Source organism: Haemorhous mexicanus, chromosome 13 (genome assembly GCF_027477595.1).
Source record: "Haemorhous mexicanus isolate bHaeMex1 chromosome 13, bHaeMex1.pri, whole genome shotgun sequence".
NCBI classification, from domain to species: Eukaryota; Metazoa; Chordata; class Aves; order Passeriformes; family Fringillidae; genus Haemorhous; species Haemorhous mexicanus.
The window spans coordinates 15,196,418-15,208,918 of NC_082353.1; the positions used below are offsets into that span (position 1 = coordinate 15,196,418).

General features: G+C 45.3%; 1 protein-coding gene across 3 annotated transcripts in view; it reads left to right on the plus strand.

The window, feature by feature from the left end:
• The window catches only part of NTRK3 (neurotrophic receptor tyrosine kinase 3), a 216,243-nt gene that overhangs the window by 130,041 nt on the left and 73,701 nt on the right, over nt 1–12,501 (plus strand). Inside the window, exon 13 of one of the 3 annotated variants that reach the window (XM_059858552.1) lies at nt 6,407–9,120. The exons of the other annotated variants lie outside the window; for them this stretch is intronic. Coding sequence (XP_059714535.1) covers nt 6,407–6,525 — 119 coding nt within the window. The 3' untranslated portion in view covers nt 6,526–9,120. Of the gene's footprint in view, nt 1–6,406; nt 9,121–12,501 lie in introns of those variants that run through there. 3 annotated transcript variants of the gene reach the window in all.

The window sequence follows — 12,501 nt, forward strand, 5'->3', positions numbered from 1 at the left end:
ACATAAGGTGTTGCTGGAGCAGATGGCAGAGTAAAGAGACTTGAACAAGCAAGGATTTATTCTGGGCCTTGATCAGCTCCTCCCAGCCTCTGAAGAGCAGGAGAGCATCCCTGGCACTGCCTGGGCTGGAGAGGTCCCAGTTGCAGGCTGCAGCAGTTGTGTGCAATCCTGCCCACCATCTGTGTCTCTTCTTGATGTCTGCTGTGGTATCCCAGCCCTCTGGCTAGACCAAGCACTTCTGTCCCTTCTAGAACCCAGAGCTCCTGCAGATGGGAGCCTTGGAGCTGAGGCTGTTCCCTGTTGGATGTTCAGGACTGTCACTTGTTCCTTTGGAGACCTTGGAGAAAACGTGGTCCTGCTTTGTGACACCATTTTGCTGCCTTTGTATTAAATCTAACAGTTCCTTCCTCCCCAGAGAGTGAGCGAGGCATAACAAATTAATGTTTATGAAGCACTTTCCACCTGAAAAGAACTTTTGAAACAGAGCTGTTGCTGTTCTAACTCAGGGGCTTCCTTTACTGGTTGGCTCTTTGATGTGGTGATCTGTGGTACTGGTGGATCAGCTGTCCCATAATTGGAATTAATCAGCAATTAAGGAACACGAGCCCAAACCAGATTCTTTCCCAGTGGATATTCATTTCTGGGCACATTAGTCAGTGGTTTCAATAACTCTGTAAAATGCTTAGGGTAACTATTGCTATCTGAAGCAGCTGGGGAACAGAGGCAATGTCACAGGGACATGGATACCTGTCAGGCAAAGTGGAAATAAGAAGCTCTTGTAGCACTGTGCTTAAATTGGCAGCACTCCGAGGGCTGACTTGAAAAAAAAAAAAAATTAAAAATTGACTTAAGAATATATTTGAAAACCAAAGTGATGAAAATGATGTATTACTTGCTAGGATGGGATGTTTCATGCCTGGTCCCTTGGGCTTTGTGGAGTGCAGAGGCAGCGAGAGTGCATGGTGGTGAGAAGTGGGGACCTGTGGTGGCAGGGAGACAGGTTTTTTCCTCCCAGCAGTGAGAATGGTAGAGGAGAAGGCTCCTGGATGTGTCAATGCAGCACAAGGGGAGGCAGGGGCAGGAGAACAGCTGGACAATGCCCACAATGCCAGCCACCACCAACTTTGCAAACACTTTCCTGCAGCGTGTTCTCATGGCTGACCTGTAACCCCTGAGAGTTTTGCCACGTGTCTTTGCATGGCTGTGGGTATTTCAGGGGACAAAAGAGGGACAAAAGAGCCATTCTCCTTGCTCAGGGATCTCCTCTGTTACCCACTGCCACTTAAATGAGGCAGAGACTAAGCTCTGCATGTCGTGGGTGAGACTGCTGGGTGCCCAGCCTTCCCCCTTCCCTGGTCCTCTTACAAGTCATTTCACATACTCTGGCTTCAATCTAACAAAAACAAAACCGATGAGGCCCAACTGATCTGGCTGCTTTCCATCATGCAGTGGGCCTCTGAGTGGCTTTAAATAGCTGCACCTCCGTGCAGGCTGGAGAAAAAGCACTGGCTGTGCTCTGGACAAGAGGGTAGCTTTGGCTCAAATCACAGGCCATCCCAGACCTGAAAATAGCCTTTTATTTCTGTCACCCTTGGTCTTAAATAGATTTTTTTTTTCCTTCTTATTTTTTATTTTATACCCTGTTAAGTGCTTTCCTACTTTGGGGCTTTTCCTAAGGGGGGGATTGGTGGGGAATCTTGGAGCTCTGCCTCCTGAGCTATCAGGCTACATCATTTAGTATCTTGGAACTACTCCATCCATGAAAGAGTTCCAGAGAAAACAAACTCCTGATCCTGGCTAATATGGACATGGCCGACGTTAGTGGTGGCAACAGTGGAAACGCAGTGGATCCTGGAATTCCTCCGACCAAAGGTTTAGTGAATCTTACAAAGTCCTCAAGAGTTCACCCTATGGAAAGCTGTGAATGCTGCCCTTTCCTCAAGGAAAAGCTGTTTGGCCATGGAGGGCCTGCAGAATTCTCCTACCCCTTCCTCTGCTCTAGCCTAACATTAGAGAAATTTATGTGGAAATGGGATCTCCTGGATCCATTTGCTTCCGCTTTTCTCTTGCTCTGAGCCCATCTCCTCCTTTCGCTGCCCTCCAAAACACTCGCAGTGCTGTGATCTTCTGTTTGCAATTTTGGGTTGTGGAAAAGCACAAGAAGATGGCACAAGCTGTAGCTAGAGCTCCATCTAGCACATTCCCAAGAGGTTTCCTGTGACGTCAGATCTCACTGATTAAAGTGGGAGACTCTTATGCCAGAGGTTTAACCATGGAAAATGAAAACAGATACAAGGTGAGCTGCCGTGGAGAGGAATAAGGACGCTGTTTACATGAAAATGAAGGATTATAAGAATTTCTGTAGCTCTCAGAGCCTTTCTAGTCTAAGAAGAGGTGTAATCTACTTGAAGATCTGCTTGAGGTCTGTGTATCAGTGTGAAATTCGTCTGTGGACAGAATTTGCTTGAGGCTCTCCATTGTGGTCAACACTGTTGGGCTGGTGTAAATAAGAGGAGATATGGGCTCTTTCACTTTACCTTGAACAGTAGAGGAGATGATGTGGTTATCTACAGCTGAGAGCATCAGGGAGAGTCTCACAGTGGGTTTCTGCTGAGCTTCTGTGACCTGCTTTGTTCTGGCAAGAGAGGCCTTAGGCTGGGTTGCATCTCACCCTGTTACATGCTGTGAGAGGAAGGGAAAAAAGAGGGTTTTGTTTCCTAGCCCGGCAGATGAACCCATGCATGACAGGAAACCTGGGTTGTTGTGTTGCTTACCCCTCAGATATTGACACAGCAGTGCTGAATTTGACTAAAGGGATGGCTATTTCCTTTGCTCAGGATGTGGGCCAGGCTTGATGGTTTTCATGCTTTCTTTGATGCTATTCATGCTCCATATCTGTGCAGAGAGACAGATAAAATGTACGCTGTTGTTGGACTCTCCTACTGCTTTTCCTTTATATCATAAATTCTGCTGTAACTCAGAAGAGAGCTCAAAGCTCCTTTGCCTAATGTGAGCTCTGGGGATAGCAGAGTTATGTTTGGCCAGCTTGTTGCCCTTAATTTGCTATTTTTGTTTAACCCATTTTTGCCAGGTGTTACATAGCATCCCGTTGCTTTTCTCATCCGTTCCCACAGCAATTTATATTGCTGTTTCAGAAGTAGTTTGCATCTCTTGGTTTCAAAACTGGTCTGCATCACTCCTGCTGTGGCAGATAGGGATGCTGTGAGGGGTAGTGCATCATTTTCTGCGTCATTCCCTCGCCTCCCCATGTGACAATCCCTGCTGCTCCTCTCAGGTGATGTGGAGCAGCCTCAGGTCTCCAAGACTTTAGAAGCATGCTCTATTTGAATAGCAGCAGTTTTACTAGAAGGCACACAGGGAAGGCAAGGTGAAAATATCTGTTTTTTCTCCTTAGTTTTGCTCTCTCAGTGGAGGGAGTGTGTTCCTAGCAGGGCACTGTCCATAGATTGGATTGATATGGTCATGGGGCAGAGTGGCCAAAACCCACTAGCCAGGGTGTTGGGAAACACGAGACAGCTCTGGAGGACTAAGTGGATGGCCAGGGTTGAGGACAAAAACTGATTGCATGGTTTGGTTGCATTCAATTTTCTTGTCCTTTCATTGCCACATCCATCCAGCCTGCTTAGAGAAATGTCCCATCTGCTCCCTCCATCTCAAGCTGTTAGAGCTGCACAGCAAATCTGAGCTCATTCCTCCTTCCCTGTTCTCCAACACTCTCCATACATTTATTCCACTACCATACAATGGCTATTAGTAGAGACAGTGTTATGTTTTAATTTAAAAAGTGATATCACTAGAACTGGGAGAAGCACAAAGTTTAGTATGTCAGACCTTCCCAATTTTGTAGGTCTTCGGAGATGTTCTTGGTTTCAATCTTCAGGGTGGGGATTTTTACCTCCTTACTATTTTCAGACTTGCATGTTGGAGTTTCCCTACAAATCTACAACCAATGTCAAAGATAGTATTTTTCCTCCCATTTTCCAGCTGGCACTGACAAATGTGAAACTCCACAAAAGTTATTGTTTTTAAAATTTCACTAACTGTTCTAGGAAGTTGAATATAATATATGTATAAAGCAAAACCCCCACATTTTTTGAGATATTTCCAAGCCAGTTTTTCAGAAGCTAATAGCTGTGATGGTAGATGACATTTGTCATAGCAGCATCCAAACTCTGAACCTGATGAGATTCACCCATTTTAACCCTGGACATCTCTGTGAGCATCATCCATCTCACATCTGTCAGTGAAGACATAAACCTAGCAAGAGCCTTGTTGGTTTCTGCTCCATACAAGAGAATGGGGTTAAAGGTAGCAGCACAATAGGGGAAACAGCAGTGAGGAAGAGAGAGAAAACCAGTCAGGAGAGAAGCATGTTGTTTTTCAGATTCTTTGGGGACTTTAATAAATCAGAAGGAGAGGATGCCAAAAGGACCGGTGCTGCCTTGCTCTCCCAAGCCAGCGGGGATGTGCGTTCAACCCTTCAGCTCCAGAAACGTGGGCTGTCCTTCTGCCACGCTCCTCATCGTCCCTCAGCAGCCCCTGCATGTCAGTGGTGGGCTAACCCCCACTGCAAAGACCCTGCTGGCACTGGAGGTCCCTGCAGCTGGAATTCACAGCACAGAGAGCAGAGCCCTCGGAGTCCCCAGCCTTGTCTTGCTGATCTTTCACATTTCCCTTCTCCGGGGCTGTGTGTCCCCAGTGGGTTTTTAGGTCTGTTGGATGTGGCCTGGCAGAAGTGAAATTGCCTTAATTTAGCAGAGCTAAGAAACACAAAGAAAATAAAGCAGACAGGAGTTCTCCTTGGAGATAGTTGGTATTGTTGAGGATAGAGTTTCCCAGCTATCCTTTGGCGGCCATAAAATATATTTATATTATGGAAAACAAAACACGATAAATAGTGACGTTCAGGGATGCCATGTTTATTTGTGTCCCAGTGACTCTGATCACTTTAAACCATGAGAGTTGAGCTGGGCTCCTTTTCACTCTCATTTCGTTTACTAATGATATTTCATTGCTTGGAATTTGCCTATGAATCTTGTTTATGACACATGAACCAGAGCTGAGCCTGGCTTACTCTCCCGTGTGGATCGGCCCTTAAGGGCCACTGAGAATAACAGATAGTTTCCCCCAAACAAGTTAAACAGTTCCAAACCAAACAAACAGCTTTTGTCTGCATCCCCAGGTCCATCAAAGGAAACATGTGTTTGATGTGCAGATGGAGTAAGATAGTGCAGTGGAGAAATATAAGCTGATATAAAAGATATAAAAATAGAAAGAAGAAAAAAGGAAAAGAAAAATCTTCTGTCTGGTGTAGTTTTGGTGTGAGAAAATTTCCTAGCCTGTTTAAAAGTACTCTTCCTATTGAGATCAATTCTCGATGGCATCCAAGCTGCTCCAGGCTGCCCTAGTGATGCCAGGCTCGAGTTAACTTAGCTGATTTGTTCAGGATCCTGTGACTGTATGAGGTGCAGGAGTATTTTCTAAATCTTAGGATAATTATGAAGACTAGACAGCCCACTAATTTCTTGGAAAAACCCTTTAAACCCATGAGAATTTTCTAGAGATGAGAGAAATCCCCAAGATCTTGCCATGCATGTCTTGGTCGTGGCAAACGAGTGAATTTCCCTGGCTGGGGCATCCCAAGGCAGATACATTCTGAGGAGATGTTTGATACAGCCCTTTAAAACGTTATATTTGCCCTGTAATTTTGTTGGACTGAAGGAAGGAGCTTACCTATGATCTCTGCTCCCCTTTTTTTTTTCTTTCTCATCTGGCCAGTGTTTCTGGCAAATCCTAATCAGATTTTTTAGAGAGGTGGGGTTGTGCGAGGAGAAGATGACTCCAGCGTGCAGGGTTTGGTGTAGATGGGGCAGCTGGGGTGAAGAAAGGTCTGTGGGGTTATGAGAGCCAGGTCTCCCCAGCCTTGAAATGGTACATTTGACTTCAAGAATGTTGTGCCAGATTAGATAAATCATGAGAGAGAAGTAGGCACAGGAAGGAGTCTCCCTATTCCTCACTGTCTGCCTAGGGAAAAGATGGACTAGGTAGGAATTTGGGCTTAATGGGAACCTCTGGAAAAGAGTTGTTCCCAGGTGTCTGTCCAGACCTCTTGCATGCCCCTTGTCCTCAGAGCACTTGTGCCTGCACGCTCCACATGAAATGATTGCCTGTTCTTTATGGAAAGACAGAGTGAGGTAGCCCTGCCTGGAGAAGACATTTTGGCTTTAATTTAATGGCAGCCGTTTGCTAGTTATTCATTTGGTTCTTTTTTATATAATCACATGTGTGTCGATATCTCTCTCTTTTTTTCTAGTTTTGCTCTTTTTTGTTTTTTCGTTTACTTTATTTTGCTTTTTTCTTTTTTCTGTTTTTTTTCCCCCTTTAGGTTTCAGAGAAATTATGTTGAATCCAATAAGCCTCCCTGGACATTCCAAACCTCTTAACCAAGGCATTTATGTTGAGGATGTCAGTGTTTATTTCAGCAAAGGACGTCATGGCTTTTAAAAACTCCTTAAAAGTCCCTGTTCTGATGTCAAGTTTATAGGCTGTGCCCTCAAAATGGTGGGAAGCAGTAAGCGTGGTCTGTATGGATTGAGGTCTCCTCCTAATAGGACTCTACAGCCCTGCCTGTACACACGTTAAAGCCAACTGAAACTGTGGTTTTCTGTCACCAGATAACAGGGTTGTTCTTTTCCTCCAATGGTCGCTGTGTTCGTTAAATATTCCTGCAAGGCACAACAGCAGCAATGAGAGCAAATAAAGAGAATTAAAACCCAATTGAAAGGAGTCATCCTAATAACACAGTAAATAATTGTACTTTTGCTTTAAAATAAAACACAAAACAAACAAACAAAAAAAAAAACCAACTAAGCCAACCAAACTGACATCTTTAGTCATGTCCTCCCTGCTTGGAGTTTTCCTTGTAAGCTTGTGTCTTCGCAACACCCAGTGAATGCTGCCATCACCTCTTACGTGGCACTGCCATGGGAGGTCTCCCAGAGCGAGCCGAGGCGGGGAGCCTGGAAGAAACTAAAGCAGAACGAAGACTTTTGGTAAGAGTAAAGGCAGCCCCGCTCCCAGTTCTTGCACAGAAAATAATGTTGGAAGGAATGAGGATGGGAAGAGAAACAAAAAGAAAAACCTATCTTACTTCTCTGACAGGAAGAGAGTGTGGTTATCTTTGAAGTGCACATATTCTAGGAGGCTTCTTTTGTTTGTCTGTCTGTCTGTCTGTGTTAGAGCGGCTCGTTGGATCTGACTATCTCGTTGTCGTACTCTGGTCCCTCCCTGCTGCTTAAATGATGAGCTTTATCTGAGGAGTTGCCTGCACTTCCCGCATGGATGGAGAATCCATAGCGCAGGAGGGTCTGTGTCCTTGCCAGGACTAGAGCAGTAAGCAAAGTGGAAAAGCATATCAGATGCACGCAGGTCCCATTGCTGGGCCTTTTCCAGCCCCATTTAGCTCTCCCCTCTATTCCCACCCCACTAGAGATTGGTTGTAACCCAGCTGCATACCCAGAACCATCAGCTCGAGGCTGGCTGACTGAAGGAGAGGAAAAAAAATTATTCTTTTGCTTCTTCTCTGGCAAAAACAGGAATATCGGTCCTGTTCTGGCCAATATTTGTATTCTCTCCCCCTCTCCTATCCCACTTTTGTCTTACTTCATCCAAAGCCTCTCAGATGGAAAAGTAAACCCTTTCATCCTGTCCTCAAGAGAAGCCAGCTGCCCTTGTGGCAATTTGCTGGGCTTTCCTTGGACTCTTTGGATGTCACGTGTACGGGAAGTAAAGATTTGCTCACACATATCAGTGATAATCTATAAGCAAAGCAAATTTTCTCTAGAGGACAAAAAATATTCCAAAAGCTTCAGGTGTGGCCAGATCCTTTTGAGAGGAGTATTGGACCAGGAGCTTGCTCACCAGCCACTCAGCTTTGTTTGCCTTCTTGGTGGCCCGAGATGACCTTATCACATCAGGGGTGTCTCTAAATCACCAGCCCTCAAGGGTCACTGCCACTGGAAAGAGTCACGGTCCCTCTCCACCAGAACTGGGCAGAAGCCTCAGAATGGATGTTCTGCTTCATCCTGCCTTTACAGGTGACCTGCATGAACCACCCTGGAGGTTGCCAGGAGGTTTTATTATCAGCTGTCCCATAGGGATATCGCTGGGAATATTCCATTCTCTTGCTTCTTCTCCTGGTTTGTTTGCATAAAAAAGGTAAAGTGCAATAGAAGAGTACTGGAGAGATGGTGGCAGATTGCTTTAAGTTAATGGACATGCCTTAGGGGGGCACCTGCGTTAGCATGAGGAGACCTGGCTCAGGTTGGATGGCTTCAGAAACCATGACCAAATCTCCCAACAACGTTTCCTGCCCGCATCGGAGCTGGAAATGCCAGAGGTGCACTGCCAGAGAGGACCTGCGGCCGTGTGCCATGGACACCTCAATTCTGCAGATTCACAGAGTGAGGAGGAGCTTCACCGAGCGTGTGAATCACTGGGTGCTTGTCTGAACTGAATTTCCCCATCTCCTGGAAGTTGCCCACCTGACCTGGGGATGTCTTGTCCGTCTGAACTGTCTCCTCTCCCTAGCACTGTTCAGGGGACTCTGCTCTCAACTGTGTGTATCAGTCGTAGAGATGCATCTGTGGGCCTGGACCAGAAGCCTATATCCAAACACCCTAGCAGAGGAAGGGTTGAATTTTGCAGCTCAGGTCCATCTCTGCTTAGAAGAAATCCTCCGGACCGTACAACATAATTAAAAGCAGTTCTCCCCACTGTGATCGATGTCTCAATTTGTTTAACACCAGTTAAAGTCTCTGGTTCCTCACTGCTGAAAACAAAAGCCAGTCGTGGCTGTTTGCGATTGGTGGCTTTAAGTAGCAAGTCTAAGGATGTTTCTTTTTAAAATTTTATTTTATTTTTAATTATTGTAAATCATTACCTCATTTTCTGTCAATGAGATTCCTCCATCTTTGAGCATTCTTATCTTGCCATAACTATCATCCTGTGCTAATGGGAAACGGGACGGTCCCTTTTCACAGAGACTATAGGGGTGTTCAATGTCTAGTTTCTTAATAAACACTTTATTTTCTAACGAAACAGCTGCACCAGGCCTCTTCTTTGAAGACAAAATAAATAAATGTTCAGAATGACATGTCCTATAGTCTACTTCTTCATGAAATGGTCCACGTGTGGGGAGTTTTGTTTTCTTCTTTGGCGGGTGTGGAGGGTGGGATTTACAGTTGTGATGGGAACATTGCTCATGTGTAGCTCTTGCTTCTGTCACTCTCATCAGGCACAAAGATATTTTCTTGCCTGGGAGCTTAGCTGCTAATGGTCTCAGTTGACAACCTGTTGGTTTTTGTAGCATAAAATGGTCATATTCTCAGGGACAAGCTGGTACTGCAGGAGATTGTGTCAGGATTTGCCAAGACAAGTTTCTATAGTTAGTAGAAAAAGTTTTATTAGAAGCCTTATCTCTCAGGGAGCTTGACAGTAAAAGATTGTTCTGGCTGCAGTGCTTTTGTTTCAGGATATGCTGTTGTTTCGGGTCTCCTTGCTTGGCTGTGCAAATTAACAAAAACCAGCAAATTGGGTGTTGGATTGTTGTGCTCTCCTCAGGAACAATTAGCCTCATGTTAAGCTCTCAAGGGTGTGTTTGCTGTAGAGGCAGTGGGGTACAGGTGAGAACTGTGCTCAGGTTCCTCATTAGAATTTCATGTCTGGGTGGTTGGATGCTCCAGGAGAAGAGAGGAACCATTCTGCAGTGTGTGGGACTTGGCATGAGGGTGTGTCTTAGTTGTGTCTTAGAATTGTTCACAGGAGATGTCACTGATGTAACTAAAAGCTGCTGTGCCAACCTGCAGGTGACAGCGGGCATGAGGACGGGGGTGTGTTTGAGCACATATTGGTGGATGGTGCTGGAACCCTCTTAGAAAACCTGGTGAGAGTTTTGATGAGCAAATTAAAAACATGTTTTCCAGCATCCTTCTGTTCCTATAACTTTCTGGCATGACTTTCAAGCAAATGTCTCAAAATGATGCTGTGGGTGAATTTCCACATGACCTTCCCTTCTAATGAGTGTGTCTCTAGCAGTGATGGGGTGCTGTGGTTCACAGGACTAGGTGATGGCTGAGACCTTAACCTTTCCAGGAATGTCTGCAGTGCCCAGGACAAATGTCTGTCTCCTAACATAACCTTACACAAGGGATGAGCAGCTGAGCTGCATTGGATTCCATCCCTGTTTCCTTTTTCTTTCTGAGGTGTGGGAAACAAACATGGGGTTTAGAAGCTCTGTCTTTTCTTCTCCACTTCTGCAGGGTCTGTTATGAGATTTCACAGCCCAGCAACACTGCAAACAGTGGTTGATTAGCCAATTACTCAGGCTGCTGCTATGATCAGCTTTGGTTCACTTTGCTTTGTGTTTCAGGGCAACTGATTCCTTACGTATGAGTTCCACAATACTTTTAATGCTGTCTGTTCAAAAGGAGCTGGTTTAACTATGGGCTCTGACAGGCATCACAGAAGGGTTGGAACTTGTTTCTTCTTGTTCTTTCTTCTTGGCTGTCTCTGTTGCCTGATGTACCCATGTGAAGGCTCCATGCTCTTTGTGACAGCTGGACCATGAGTTGGTAATGCTGTGCTGCTCTCTCTCCCCACTCTGGCTTCAAATGACTCTTCAAATAAAGGGTTATTACTGAAGGAGCTTGGGATGCTGGCTTGGTAGGGTGGGGGCAGAGGACCTCTAGCAAGAATGATCAGCTCCTCCTGAACATCACAACCTTGCCTCCTCAGGTCATGTAGAGTGTGGAGCCTGTGTGTGAGTAAGCAGAGAAACAAAGTTTTGGCTCATTGTACTTTGACTCTAAAAAGATGGAGTTGTGTTTCTTTTAATTTCTGCCTGGAGGGAGCACGACAGGCACAGTGTGTTTCTGGCACTGTAGCTCTCTCCAGCATGGAGTCTTTGTGTGGGTCCTTGGGCTCAGACTTGCTGCAGGGTGTGTGGGATGCTGTAGGTCATGACTGGGGTATATTGAGCTCTGCAGCTGCTTATCCACATTGCACTGACTCCTGGTGTTCTTTGCTGCTCTTTTGTCTATTTAGATATGGTCTTGAGGAGTCATGCCTTCTCTCCCAAGAGGCTTGAGCTTGTTTTGAAGGTGGTGGTTTGGTGTTTCTTTCTACCACCAGGCCTTTGTCCTTTCCCAGTGTCTATGTCCTGCTGTCCAGGGATTTCCTGGGAGCTGTGGGGAGTCAGAGGAAGCTGCTTCTGCTGATTCAGAAAATGCTCTGCTCTGATTTGTGCCCAGAACAAGCTGCAGATCCTCAGGGTTAAGCCTGGCATTAGCAGAGGATAAGGAGACCTAGACACAGTAGTAAAGCTGAAAACCACAGGTTTGGAGGAGCAGCAGCAAGAGAGCACACAAGAAATCAATGCTGAGTGATTTGATTTTTTTTCCCTTAACGTTTGGAAGCACTTCTGGTGCTGCTTTTGCAATGAGTCAAAGAGTCCATATTAACCATGCATTTACCAGTGCCTGCAGAGCCTGAGCAGTTGGAAGAAAATTTAACAAACTGTGGGGAAGTGCATACAGCTGCTTTGAAGGTGTGGGTGTAGTTTCATAGGAGACCTGCCCACTCTCATCTGGAAAAGGTGCTTTATCTGGTGAAGCAATGCTGTATCTTCTGCTGTTGTGCTGCATTTTGCTTCACCTTTATCTTCTGTGGTTTCTCCAGTGCTGTCCCTACTACTTTCCTTAAGACAGGCAGGCTCCTTGGTGGTGCCAGCATGTGGTCTGATGCCACAGAGCTAGAATAAATCCCAACCCACACACCAGTAAATAACTGCAGGAGGATTCCTCCCCAAAGAGAAGATGATAGTTTCTCCAGCAGTAAAGCAGAGTGCAACTGCAAGACAGCTACATTTGAATTTTGGTATTATTTTGAACTTGTGAGTGTAATTGCTGACTAATCAGCAGGAATAAATTTTGGTTGTTCTATACAAAGTGGAGGGATTTGTTCTAAGTGCTGGTTAAATGATTTGCTCTGCTGTTAGTGACTCATTTGTAATCTGTGCCTGATTCCTGCAGAGAAGTTGACTTTTGGTAAGCATTTGTTTATTATTTCAGAGTATTTGGCCTTTTTTCTCCAAGATTTTGCTTCAAATATTCATGTTGTATGATGGGTGTTGGTTTTGCTCTTGGGTTTGGCGAGTGAATGTTTCAGACAGGCAGTCAGAAATGTAACATGCAGAGATGCCCTTCAATCATCTGTTATTTGGGGTTGTCCCCAACCCCAAGTTTGTTTTTCATATGTTGGGATTAGTACCATCCTGACAGGTCTTTCTGCAGGCAAGAAAAACTGTCATTGCCTGGGCCTTTGGAACAGTTAAAAGCTTGTTTTCAGAGCAAGTATCTTTCCTGGCTCCAGTCAGAATTCTGGGAGCAGCCTGTGTCTGACCTGTGTGTGGGTTTCCATCCA